The 13,061-nt window shown below is 34.8% G+C and overlaps 1 protein-coding gene across 39 annotated transcripts in view; it reads right to left on the bottom strand.

The window, feature by feature from the left end:
• The window catches only part of VWA3B (von Willebrand factor A domain containing 3B), a 58,908-nt gene that overhangs the window by 19,202 nt on the left and 26,645 nt on the right, over window positions 1-13,061 (bottom strand). For all 39 annotated transcript variants that reach the window (XR_015284379.1, XR_015284380.1, XM_086880568.1 and 36 more), the window contains 9 exons: window positions 11,225-11,363; window positions 9,656-9,787; window positions 6,482-6,580; window positions 5,328-5,510; window positions 3,847-3,974; window positions 2,681-2,787; window positions 1,868-2,014; window positions 1,021-1,057; window positions 743-899 (listed from right to left, as the gene is read on the bottom strand). Coding sequence is in view for 37 of the 39 variants with exons in the window: in XM_086880568.1 (XP_086736694.1) it covers window positions 743-899; window positions 1,021-1,057; window positions 1,868-2,014; window positions 2,681-2,787; window positions 3,847-3,974; window positions 5,328-5,510; window positions 6,482-6,580; window positions 9,656-9,787; window positions 11,225-11,363 (1,129 nt within the window). In the remaining 2 variants the exon portion in view is untranslated. The remainder of the gene's footprint in view (window positions 1-742; window positions 900-1,020; window positions 1,058-1,867; window positions 2,015-2,680; window positions 2,788-3,846; window positions 3,975-5,327; window positions 5,511-6,481; window positions 6,581-9,655; window positions 9,788-11,224; window positions 11,364-13,061) is intronic.

Raw genomic sequence — 13,061 nt, 5'->3', positions numbered from 1 at the left:
ACTTAGTTTATACCACATTCTATTAAAAATCCCTTGTTCTTTCTATATTATTAAAAAATAGTTGTTTAGCTTTTTCTTTGAGTATTGTTTAAATAAACAGTTTTATTAACTGAAATGAGCAGCAGCATATTCATAGGACTTTTGTAGGATGCATCACACAAGAAAAATTAGAGCAACTTGCCATGAAATGATTTCCTATAAGTGGAATGCCAATTTGAACTTTATGATACAAAACTCCCCATAAATTTTACATAATCTTACAACTGTCTTACTTGCACCTTGCAAAATTTAATTTTAATCACTGAACGACAATAATTTTCAGAAGATCTTAGTTACCAGTCACATGAAAAAGTTGAGAATGCACAAATCCACAAAATGTGCACCAGCATCCTTTTCCAGAGGATTTTATGAAATTAAATACATCCTCCAGTGAATTAGTAAGCATCAGTGGAGGCTGCGGTGCTCAAGAAATTGCTAAACACCCAATGGCTGCACACTGACACCAGGTGGCAACTGTGAAAGAACTTCAGAGTAAAGAATGCAAGACATACTATTAGCTATCAGTTTTATCTTCTTACTGATGCATGAATGAACATTCAGATATGCATGATAATTTAGTGCAAATCAACAATCTACAGTACCAGAAAATGTTACTGTGACATTCATAGAAATTAATTTTTAAAATCTTTTTGAAAACACTATCAAGTTTTGTTCTAGCTTTCAAACAGTATAGGAGTTTTACCTTATCAAATACTTTAGAAACTACATGCTTGTCCAGAACTGGGATGTATTTTGTACTCTGAGGGACAGTTGTAGGAGCTAAGGCATCCATGATGGTGAGTCGCCTAGCAGCCAAGCCATGGGTCTTTAACCAAAGAGCTGAAGAGATACCTAGAGAGCTAGAAAAGAGAGACTGTGAGATGTAGCACAAGGTAGAAATACATTTGAAAGGTTTGAAATGAGTGAAGGAAATATGTAAACTATACTTTCTGTTATGCGTTTATATATACACAGACATACCTTTTAGATGCTCTTTTCACATTCTGCATTTTCAGATCTAAGAGAAAACATTTGCATTTTGTTATGTCAGAGGTTTTGTGTGCACAAAAGTATGCATAAATTAATTGCCATATATTAGCACCATTTTTTTATTTGAGCCTGCAAGCAGCATCATGCACAGTGACTGTACAACATTTCAGTTGCTAAATTAATCAGTGAGAATTAGTTTTCCTCACCTTTGTGACACTTGATCAATACTAACAGAGGTACCAAATACCTAGTGAGCCCTAACCAGCCTGTGAGGAAATTTATAAAATAGGAAAATTTGTTTCAGTTTATTTATTTTTGACGAAGACCAAAGATTAATCAGCTTATTTCCCAAGTCAAAATATGATACCAAGTAGTACCACTAATGAGATGGCCAGCAGCAGTTAATTTAAGGTACACCACTATAAAAATCTCTATAAAAGATATATAAAAAAATAAACATAAGATGCTGAAATGTAAAAAAGTCACAAATCTTCAAGTGTCATAGGTAAGGTTTTAGAATGACTTAGAGGATTTATTATAAAGTTCAGACTTGGACTAGCTACTGAAATAAATTAATACTATCTGGATATATTTGTGAGCCCCAGTGAAAACCCAGTTGTAAACAGCTAGTTTGGGAACTGGCAGGAGTCTGGCCACAGCTGTAAGGACACTATCGCAACATCCAACTTCATGTCCAACTCCACATATCTGTTGAGTTTCGGTCCTTTGTACTACAGATCTGCAGAGTTTTGCTTAAAAGAGCTACCATTAGTTAAAAATGTAACAGGAGAAACGTTATTATCTGCCCCAGTCAGAGCTTCATGTTCCGTCAACTTGCCTTTGAAAATGGTTGTACATTTCACACCCTTCTTGACAGAAGAACTCTTTTCCTCTGGAGACACTCCTTCCTCTGGGCTTTCTTCCCTGGATTTCACACCACGGTTCAGGATTTGCAGCAGACTTGTCTTTGTTTGATCTGTAGTTGCTAAAAGGGAAAGAAAGGAAGAGCTAACTTACTGCTCAAATACATGCCTGGGATTTCCGAGTTCCTCTGTGGCATTCGGTTTTTAAGGGACTGCCTGCACAATACCTCAAACAGAAAACTACTTCAACACTAAATTGTACTATGTATTTTCCCCAAAGATGAGGGTTTATTTTACTTCAGCTGGGTAAATTTAGTATCAGACTGCATACAAAGGACAATTGCAGGAGAAATGTAGTATTATGGGTGTAGTAAGGGAGTAAGGGGAAATACTACCGTAAGTAATGCTGTAATTGGTACAATATAGAGCACCTCTTCATTCTTGCCAATTATGTATTTACTTAGAATAAAAAGAGATTAGGGATTAATATCTACTGTTAAACAACTGATTACAGAGCTTTCAAAACATTCTGCTAAAATAGCTACTTTTTCATGGAAGAGCCTGCAACAAAGCACAAATGAGCAGACTGTTGTCTGTTTCGGCCAAATGAGTAGGATGGCTGAAAAGTAGACATGAAGGGAAGTAGAGATTTTCAAAATTATCATTACTTAAATCAGCAAACACTTAATTTGTTCCCAAAACGAGGGATGATTTTTGCTATTTGCATCAGAGTCTCTTCAAGTTAGTGAATGAATTCTGCTGACAATTATGGCTCATTTGAGCCTTACCTGCATATAATGCTTTCTTTCTTTGGGCTGGATTGGCAGCGGTGCTTTGCCTGGTTTGCTCATGTGGTGGCACTGATGGTTCTTCTGAAGCACAGCATGGCCTACTCCTAAGAGAAGAATGTGTTTAGATACAGGGACACTGTGTATATGCTTGTGATTACTGCTTGTAAGTGACAAAGAGAAATCACTGCAAAAATATAACACCAGTTTAAAAACCAGTAAACTGAAGTTTTCTGGCAATTTAAACACTGATTTCAAATGCTTCGAACAGTGCAAAATATTTTTCTGTTATACTAATATGCATTTCAAAGGAGAGTTCAAAGGAGGATAAAATATTCTTAGGTTTTTTAATTATTTAAATGCAATTTTTTAGTTTATTTAAAAGATGTTCATTACTTTTAAGATAAAGACCTCATATATTTTTAATAAAAACAGAATGTCCTGTAATAGCTACTTTGAATCCCAGGGCTAAGTAACTATCATCATCAATGAAAATATCTGCCACGTACATACATATGCACATATATATATATTCTATGTCCCAGCACTAATAAAAAATAAAATATGCAAATTCTGAAATAAACACTTGAAAATATTTTCATACTGGACATTCTACCTGCCCTTCTACAGATGAAACACATCTCTGTCCACTTTTAATAATTTTTACTTTATTTTCATTCCTTTACTGTTTTAAGTAGATTTCTGTGTTGAAAATCTGATCTATTTTAACGCATTTTTTTTATGGCTTTTACTATCACTGCACCAATAAATACACAAGTATATCTGTACATAATTTATGTTTCAATCAGCATATCACAATGGGCAGCCATTTAGTCATGAGGTATGAAGCCAGCTCTACTTATGTGACAATAATTTTTCATGAATTCTCTAGGTCAGAGGGATCAATTTTTCCGTGTCTTGGAGACAGAAAAATAATTTCCCCTCTTTTCTTTAATTATTCATAATATGTTGAGACCACTGGTACATTTGAGATAATTTTGTTTCAGGCATCAGAGTATTAGTAAATTTTTCCAGACTTCTCTTTTCCATTATCTTGGCTGTTAAAAAAACACCCTGAGAGTAAGAAGGCAACCATTTCTTTAAAAAGAAGAAGTGTAAGAAATAGTTCCACCTATTAACAATATAATAACAGAATGAGGACATACTTGTTCTCTGGATAATTTTCTTCATTACAAGAATTCATCATCAGACTTTTCTCATGAAAGGTCTTCACTTTCTCTAGATCCTTCTCTCCTTGAGCAATTTCTCTTTTCAAAAGATGTATGTCTTTATTCTACCAAAAGGAAAATCAAACTATTTAGTACAATTACTCAAAAATGTGTTTAATTTCTGAAGTGAAATGATGCAAGTTCTGAAAATATTTCTGAATAATGATTCAGGACAGCTTCCAAATTTTGTATACTTTTTCAGGTAGGCTCTTGCGCTTGGCATTATAGCCTTTCAAATTATTCTTCCTTTCTAGGAAAATGGCAAGCATTCCCTAATTAGCCAGTTACCCCTTGAGATATGAGCAGTTGTATTTCTGCATAAGGTAATGATGTCACTAGCTCCACTCATTTCAAGCAAGAAAGAAAATCAGTATGCAAATATATAAAATACAAGTTATGTACATTTCAAGGGGTAGCCTACAAATCTCAGCTGTATCACATACTGTCCCAGGCCCAGGGAATTAAAAAACATACTCTTCAAGTGAACATTGGAATTGACTAGGAATCATTTAGGCTAGAGGAGGAAACTAAGGCAATTCCAATGATGATCCTTTTACAGCTCCCACAGGGCCACAGGCTCCCATCTCCAAGTCTGGAGATGTACAAGACAGACTGGCCCTCATTTTTCCAACGTGAGCAGTGTCACACAGTCTGCAACAGCAGAATCACTGAGATTGCCCAGTACACTGGCATTTTTCTAATTGGTCTGTGAAGTTTAAATTTCCCAGTACTGTCTTGTTTCTGCTTGTTCTCATGGTTCAACTACCACCATTTCTGAAATCTACACAATTGATTCACTGAGTGTTAATTTTAATTAAAAGCAAGAATACATTTCAAATGGGTATTTCTGTTAGTCTATTCAGAAATTTCCTATTGGGGATTGTTGAGCGGCTTCATCACAGCTGATAGATGACTGCTATTCTAGTCATCTTTCTCCTCATAGATCTCTAGCAAGCAGCTACTGAAGAACAAACTTATAACAAAATCCATAGAATCATTATCATTCCAATTCAGCACTGCATTCTCTTATTTATTAACAGGATACAAACCATATTTTCATTTTAAACAGTAACTTAGTTCTGAAACAGCAGAAATCACGTGTTTCTTCCAGAGCTGATTTGGTCTACATGTACTTTTAGGTTTCAGTTTTCAAGGCTGGAGCATCAGGAAAGGGAGAATGAATTTGCAAAATAGCACTATAAATGTACTTTGCATTACATTTAGCCTTTTTTGTTGCGGTCTAGAAAAATTTCACAAGCAAAATAATCATATTATTGCTTTCATATCATGTCAAATCTGACTAGGATTGGGCCTCTCTTTTTTAATAATCTACTGTAATATGAAATCACAATAATGCAAGTCAGGTGGCTCTTTAAAGTAGCATGAACAAGCAAATATATTTATGTTCAGATACTCACAACAATAAACTCTGTAGTATCAGGATCACTCAAATAAATGTTGTAATAATGAAACCGTCCCTCTGTTTTAGTAGATAGTTCATACAAAAATTTATTGGCTTCTATATCATCACAGTTGAAGGATACAGTATGGATGGGAATTTTACAGTGAAGCTCAACTTCAGCCAAAATTATCTGGGGGGGCTGAAAACCAAAAAACCCTTATGTTAAGAATGTGGCATCTTGAAACATATTTATCAAAACAGAGACTTTGTAAGAATTTAATCAGTCCTTCTGTTGCTCAGTGATGGATATAGTGCAGTTAAAAATATCAACTTTATACAGATTGCTATTTTAATCAGAAATTAACTAAATGATCTAATTTAAAACTGATTTTGAAAGACTGATAAATGCATTAAGGCACATGATGTAAATTGTAATATAATCAGTACTCTTTGTTTCTGAAGTTTTAAAAGAAATTACTAAAATTTAGGAAATTAAACTACTACATTAGTGTTTAGTATCACTATATATATATAAAAATATTTTTGGAAGTGTATGAGTGTGGATCTTTTTAAGAAACTAAATTAGTTCAAAGAAAAATTGATTGAATACCAGTAAAAAATAGAGGCTGAGAAAATAGGAAAGTTAGTTTCCTCCTCCCATAAAAAAATAAAAATTAGGTGAAAAAGTAGATCTATCATCTCCAAAAATACTGAAGTATCTGGTAGAAAATAATTATTGATTCAGTTCTCTAAGTTCTGATAACATTTCAGTTGTTCTAAATACTCAAAAATCTTGACAAATTATGCAATGTTTGCAACATAATTGTTGTGTTGGTTGAACTTTAATAGTTAAAAGACATATTGGCCATTTCCTTTCTTTAACTGTTAAAAAGGTATAAAAGACATTATTAACAAGGTAAAAACAAATTATTTCTTCACTAATTTTGAACTTAATAAAAATATTAAAAGTAAGAATGTTAATAAGTATAGATGAAGCCAAATTATTCTTTGGTAAAATATTAATTTATGCTTTTAGCTAGAAAAACTATAAAACAATGCCAGCATCCAAGAGACTCCACAAAACCCAGCACTGCAGACATGACATTTATCTCATAATTCCAACTGCCAACACCACTTTTCTGCATCTTCTGTTTTCTCATTATGAAATACCTGGTCAGGTCTCCCATCAGTCAGGAGATAAATAGCCTGAGTGTCAGTATCAGCAAGAGCAATCTGGAGAGCTTTGAGAGTATTTGTGGAACTTCCAACCTAAGAAACCAAAGAGAAAAAGACAAAGAAGCAGCTATAAATACTAATAGTTCTTTGCCTCTGTTCTTAAATTCATAATGACAGTGTACTAATTTAAGGGATAATACAGAACCAAAATGACTAATACAATGGTGAAAACATTCATGTCACATAGCTAACGAAAGCTAAGCAAGCGTCAAAGTAACATAAATTGGTACCAGATTGGTATTCAGTGCTTATGGAAACACACAGAAGCAAAATGCTGGCAGCAGCAATCTGAGCTGTACAAGCAAAAGCAATCACTAAAAGACTATAAACAGATAGGATGATGTAAGATAAAAGAGGCATTCTCTTCATTTTTACCACTGATGATCCTGCTTCCCAGCTCATCACATCACACTCCCTTGAAACACATATTTTACATAACCAAACAGTCCAAAAGTTGCTCAAAAGAGAAATTGCACAATTTTATTTCTCTAAAACTGGTAAAGGAATTCTTGGTTTTCCAAACATGTTTTTCAAGACTGTCTCCCATCTACCCCCTTCACACATTAATGTAAGTATCATTTATATTTTAGCACAGAAGAGTTAGCTATAGCAACAAAACATGCCCAGCAAACTAATGCTGTGCTCACTAAAAATTTCCACTGGAATAATACTAGCACTTTTGCTGTCATTCACATACTTAGTGGTCTTTCTTCTTTTTACACTAAATTCAATGAAATGCATTTCATGGCTTAGGAACCTAAGCCCTGCGTTTTATATCTTCTTTATATCTTCTTAACTGTCCACCTTTCAAACATTGTGCACAAAACTTCCAAACTAAAGGTACATGTAAGATTTACGAGTATTAAAAACTATTTTATTTCATCAAGTCTTAGTCTTTTAATGGAACCAAAGCGAAACCTCTAAAAAGAGTCTGTTTTATGCTTATATAACACCTGAGTACTGGTCTGGAGGGCAGTGAGTATTGTAGTCATGTAAGAAGAAATTCAGGATCCATATAGATAATGCATTACAAAAGACAAATGTAACTATCTAACATTGATCCATACATGCAAAAATATGCTAAGAGATAGCATTATTTCTTCAGTCCTATGAACTACGTTAAAATTTCTTCCAGTCCTTCCCACCAGAAATCTATTCTATTAAAAAGGGCAAAGGAAATCAGGTGAAATTGAATAGAAGACACATTCTGAGAGTTACTCTGTATGGTTATATAAGAGTGTATGGGCCAGGCAATGTGATAGCTCATCTACCTAATTACCTTATCTTCTAACTCACAAGCAATCCCTACCAGTACCTACTTACAAGAAATAACCAGCCTAAGCTGTTAAACTTATCTAATACTCCTGATGTTTTAGTAATTACAAAGTTTTAGACACATCACTCATTATCATGTGCAAATTGGCCAAAATTATTTAAAACAAAACAGCTTCTTTCACTTCTTTTCACATCATGGGAACACAGGGTGGGTGTTGATGATGTACAGAAAATAACCCTTTACCTTATGGTAAAAGCTGTTCATTTTAGGTTTCTCAATTGCTACTGTTACAAATAAACATTAAATATTATCAGTGTTTAAACAAAATTAACATATTTCAACTATATGACAGTAGAACCACCAAAATTTTAAATGTTATCACATCTAAAGGATTTTTAAGGAGCAGTTAGCTACTATTTATAGCTCAGCTTCTTTATTCTTAGTCTTGGGACAAGAGAGCATGAAATGGGATCAAAGGATCTACTCTGAATAATATTCCAGAACAACCCTCTGTTCATTTCAGCTTCACTGTAAAGCCAGCTTTTTGATCTCAGACATATGTCTGCAATGCTTAGAAGTGGCTAAAAGGTCAGCAGTAGATGTCATCCCTGAAATAAAGTAGACTGTTCTTGTGCCATTTCCTATTCTATTTCAGATATCTAGATCTGAACTTAGAATGAAATTTATAATCAAAAATTCACACTTTTACGAATAATGACAGAAAAGGACATTCACTAATGCATATACAGGATGGTATCAAAATGTGGTAGTTCAAAGTATTATTGAACGTGCACGACACTGTACAACATATGTGACTTAAACAGAGCCAAGTTTTCAAGCCTGAAGTAGGGCAGCAAAATAAGGCTAAATAGGCTCAGTTACAAATGTTCAGATGCTCAGGGAGGCCAAACTAGTACTTCCTTTTCTCTGTGAGTTGGTCTGTTAGTGTTTTCTGAGAATACCAAGGTACTGATCTTGCTTCGTAGTCTCAGAGGTATTATGTAGCTTACCCAACTCCCTCATCCCCAGGAATTTCATGTTAATTCTGAGGAAGAGCTGTCATAATGCTGAAGAGTTTTATTTCATGAACATGGGGTTTTATGCTACAAAACATAATGCAGGATGTATCCATACCTTTGCATGACTGATTTTTAGTCCTGTATTCATAACATTGCTGTCCACATTTTACACATTAAGTGGTCCTAAAGCTGCTGGTATTTACAATCTGGTGGATGACTGTGACTGACTACAAGCAGTTCTGCTTTGTTTCAGGGAAAAACACTCAGATTTTGGCCACTGTCAGAGAGAGAATACTGGGGAGATAAATGTTTGGTCTGAGTATGTTTTTTTCTCCTGTTTCTATGGCACCTAAAGTTAGCTCTCTACCCATCAAAAGGGACTAGAAATGCTTCTCTAGTTTGCTGGCTTTGGTCTCCTGTGCCACCCCTGAACTGTAAGTTAGCCAGCAGCACCTCTCATCAATGCAGCAGCCCTGCAGCAAGAATGACAAATTTAAACACAGCGTCTGAGCAATGACATGATTCCTACGGAATTCAAATTAGCCAATGCTCGCATTGCAGCTAGAAACATAACAGGCTGCAAATTGAATTAATATGATTTTATAAACAGGTCCATTGGTAAAGGATTATTATACCTGATAAACACATTGTATTCAGATCTACTTTATTTTATCCATCATCTATATTGTCAGTTTACTCAAGTCAAATACTTGCATCTCAAGTCTATGCAAAATCACTGCTGCCATACAGAAAGTAGAGAAACATACACAACTTTGAACAAACACTCTTTGCAGTAATTAGCTGTCATATTACCTCAAGCCCTTTTATCCAAAGCCAGGCATCTTGCAAATTTTCTTCATTAACTTCAACAAGTTTCTCTTGCCATGCCACTGCTTGGGCACTAAATTTCACAAAGTTAAATCTCTTCTTGTGTCTCAGCTGTTCCTGCAAGAGACAGAATCTGAATTTTACCTACTATTAAAAGAAAGAATACTTGTATCCTGAAATACTGAGTAATAGCAATTATTTTAATTCTTATATAGTTTATTATATGAGTACAATAAACTATTATAACAAATATAATAAAAGTTATGGTGCACAGACAGACATACAAAACCAGGGAAAATTATTGCTTGCAACTATTAAGACTGCTTGAAATTCCCAAAGTAAGTCCCCATATATTCCTATTTCTCAAACAATTTAAACAGCGAATGTGTAGGAGGGCATGGAAGAGAGATGAAACTGGATATGATGATCATATGATCAGTGGTATAAGAAAAAGATTATCACTACTTACCAGAGGAAATTGAAATCAGGAAGAAGGTAGGATATCATTTAAAGGAGGAGAACAAGAATCATATAAAGACCACTGGCAAGGGAAGCTAGGACAGCAGGAGAAAATCAAGAATTTGCTGAAGCTGCTTTCAGACAGAAGTTATAAGTCAGGGAAGATTTGTGCAAGCGAGTAGAGCCTGAGTCTGAAGTCTTTGCATCCCTTTCATCACAATTTTTGTGCAGCTTCCTGTGAAAGCTTCTGGCACAGTACCTAATATATTTCTGGTGCTGATCTGCTTAGAGGACCACAAGATACTGTCCTATGACTCAAGCACTTAGCTAAAAAATGTCTCTGTCATAGTTTTCATTTATTTAGTCTGACCAATGATTGCTATCAATTCCAGACTGAATTTTCATCTCAGTTACTTCTCTTAGGACTAAAGAAATTTAAGATTAATCATGTCTATGAAATATTAATGTAAGCTTAGGTGACATCATTGTAGACTTGTAAAACTAAGCAAGATAAATCCTTTCTTAGGTCTCTCCCAGTACTAACAGCTTTTGAGGTATTCCTGCACTTTGTCAGTCCCTTTGCAAAGTTCTCAGTCACTGTAAGAAACAAAGTTCAAAACATTCTACACCCTATATTGTAGAAGTATGGAAGTGAATCTAGAACACACATTACAAATCACAACAAGCCAATGGAACTGGATGACACTGCTTAAAAGTAAAAATGAAAATGCCAAAAAGTGTTTCATTGCATAGCCCGTTTTTCGTTTGGGGTTTTTTTGCTGCCTTTTTTTTGGTTTTTGTTTGCTTATTTTTTTATTTTTTTTTACAAGGGAGGTGCCTTGAGGGAAAGAGCTACTTAAGCCTTATAAATTTCTAATATTTCCTCTAGCTTTTCTCAAATAGTTGTATAATGGGGAAAATATAAATTCTTAACTAAAAAATTAGCACATGAAGAAAAATCTAAATATTTTTATAAAGCTTCTGTTTTAAAAATCTTTTTTTAAAAGAAACAAAAAGTAGAGGAGCAACCATCCAGAAATGATCAGTTTACCCTAAAATGCTCCTCAACCTTCAGAGTCATCCCTTTAATCATACCTGCATTAGCTGAAATATTTTTTCCTTCACTAGTGGCAGCTTATTGTTCATAGACTGGGATGTATCAATAAGAATATAGATGTCATCTTCAAACACATTTCCAAAAAGCCCTCTGCTTCCTTGTTGAAGCCACTTAATCCTGGGGGATGAAAAAAAATATCAAAACCTGTTCTGTAATATCTTTGGAGCTCTGCATCAGAGTGTGAAAGGTAGGATCTTTTTGTCACTGCTGTACTTCTAATTCTCTTTCCCTAAGCACCTGTTAGCAGTCACTGTCAGAAGCCCTTGATGAATCAGTCCCCATCCTTACATAACATCACAAGATAGTTTTAGATTTTTATTTCAATAGAAATCTGGAGACAGAAAAAAAAAAAAAATGAAACAATGCAGCACCTTTATAAAGTCAGTTATCAGGTAGTTTGGGCTGGGAAATCCAACACAGAAGCAAACATACCTATGGTCCCTGTATCTGTTTTCCAGACTCATCTCAGCAAATCATTTAAGCCTATACTACTATGCCTCCCTTTTCAGGAAACCACTTGAGAACCTCTTCTCCAAGGAACTTAAGCACTTAAAAGAGCCTTAATATAACACAGATGCTTCAATGGTTTGTGGACTTTGAGCCTTAAATAGAGAGTCAGATTTACATTTTAAACAGGACTGGAGTGTGCCTGCCAGCTAAATACATTCATACATACTGCTCTGCACAAGAAAATTTCCTCAGTAATGGCTGCAGCAAGTCTAAATCTGATTTCCCTGGAGAGTCATAAAATACTCATCTACACTGAAACAGAGACATTTAACACACGGAACATCAGGGCCCTGGGAAAAATATTCATCTCCACAAAAGGTTTCAGAAAAAAAATTATCATGGAAACGTAGAGATACTGCCACAGTAGCTACTGATAGGTATTTCGTCATTAGTTATTTCACCCAAAGTGTTTGATGAGGTCTACCAAGACTTTTTAACATTCAGATTAAACATTCAAAACAGCAAGTCCTTATCTTGACTTGGATTTTAAAAATACATACTCACCAAAACTGCTTATCTGAAATTTTCCTTTGACAGTATGTAAATGTTATCCTAAACACAGTAAGATGAAGATAAACTAGAAGGAATAACAAAACACTGCTTGACCTTGCTAAATACAATCAGGCTGTTATATTTTTGGTAGGGAAGGAGCAATAAAATGAAAAATTCACCAAAAAAATGAAAGTTCACATCCTGTTTTTTTTCAGTGAGGCCTCGTTATCCTAATATACAAACCAGAGGGCAACATTTATTTTTGTTCTACAATAGGTTTTCCTTAGACTGCTTCTTATTTTGTAGATGTCATACAAAACCTAAGTGTCCACATGGCTGCAGAAATGTAAATTAGGCAGCTAGTTTCAGCAATGAACTTCTGATCATGTGCATTACTTAATAGCTCATGCCCTGACTCTGATCTAGACTGTTCAAACTTGTCTGCAACACAAAATTGCAAAAAGGGCAGATAACCACGATCAGCACAGGCACAAGCCAAGCTGTGCTTCTGGGCATCACAAGGGATCCTAGGTACAAAGGATGAATGTTTACTAAGTTTTATTGATGAGTCTTAAAGTTGTCTGCCACCTTTTAGTCCCAATACTTTTTGGCACTTTTAGCAGTAGTTCAAAAATGTGCAGACTGACTTTCACACCTGTGTTTCAGAAGAACAAAAGTCTGAAATCCTCATCAGTTTTCTTCTATGACTACTAAGAAATCCAACATACAAATTCTGATTTAAAATAGACTTCTGGCTTAGTACTGCTGCTGTCAGTTTACCAACCACTTCAACTTATTATGACAATAAATGTC

The sequence above is a fragment of the Cyanistes caeruleus genome, chromosome 3 (genome assembly GCF_971803275.1).
Source record: "Cyanistes caeruleus chromosome 3, bCyaCae1.hap1.1, whole genome shotgun sequence".
Taxonomy (NCBI): Eukaryota; Metazoa; Chordata; class Aves; order Passeriformes; family Paridae; genus Cyanistes; species Cyanistes caeruleus.
The sequence above is the reverse complement of the archived record's forward strand: the minus strand, read 5'-3'. Positions and strand labels throughout refer to the sequence as shown.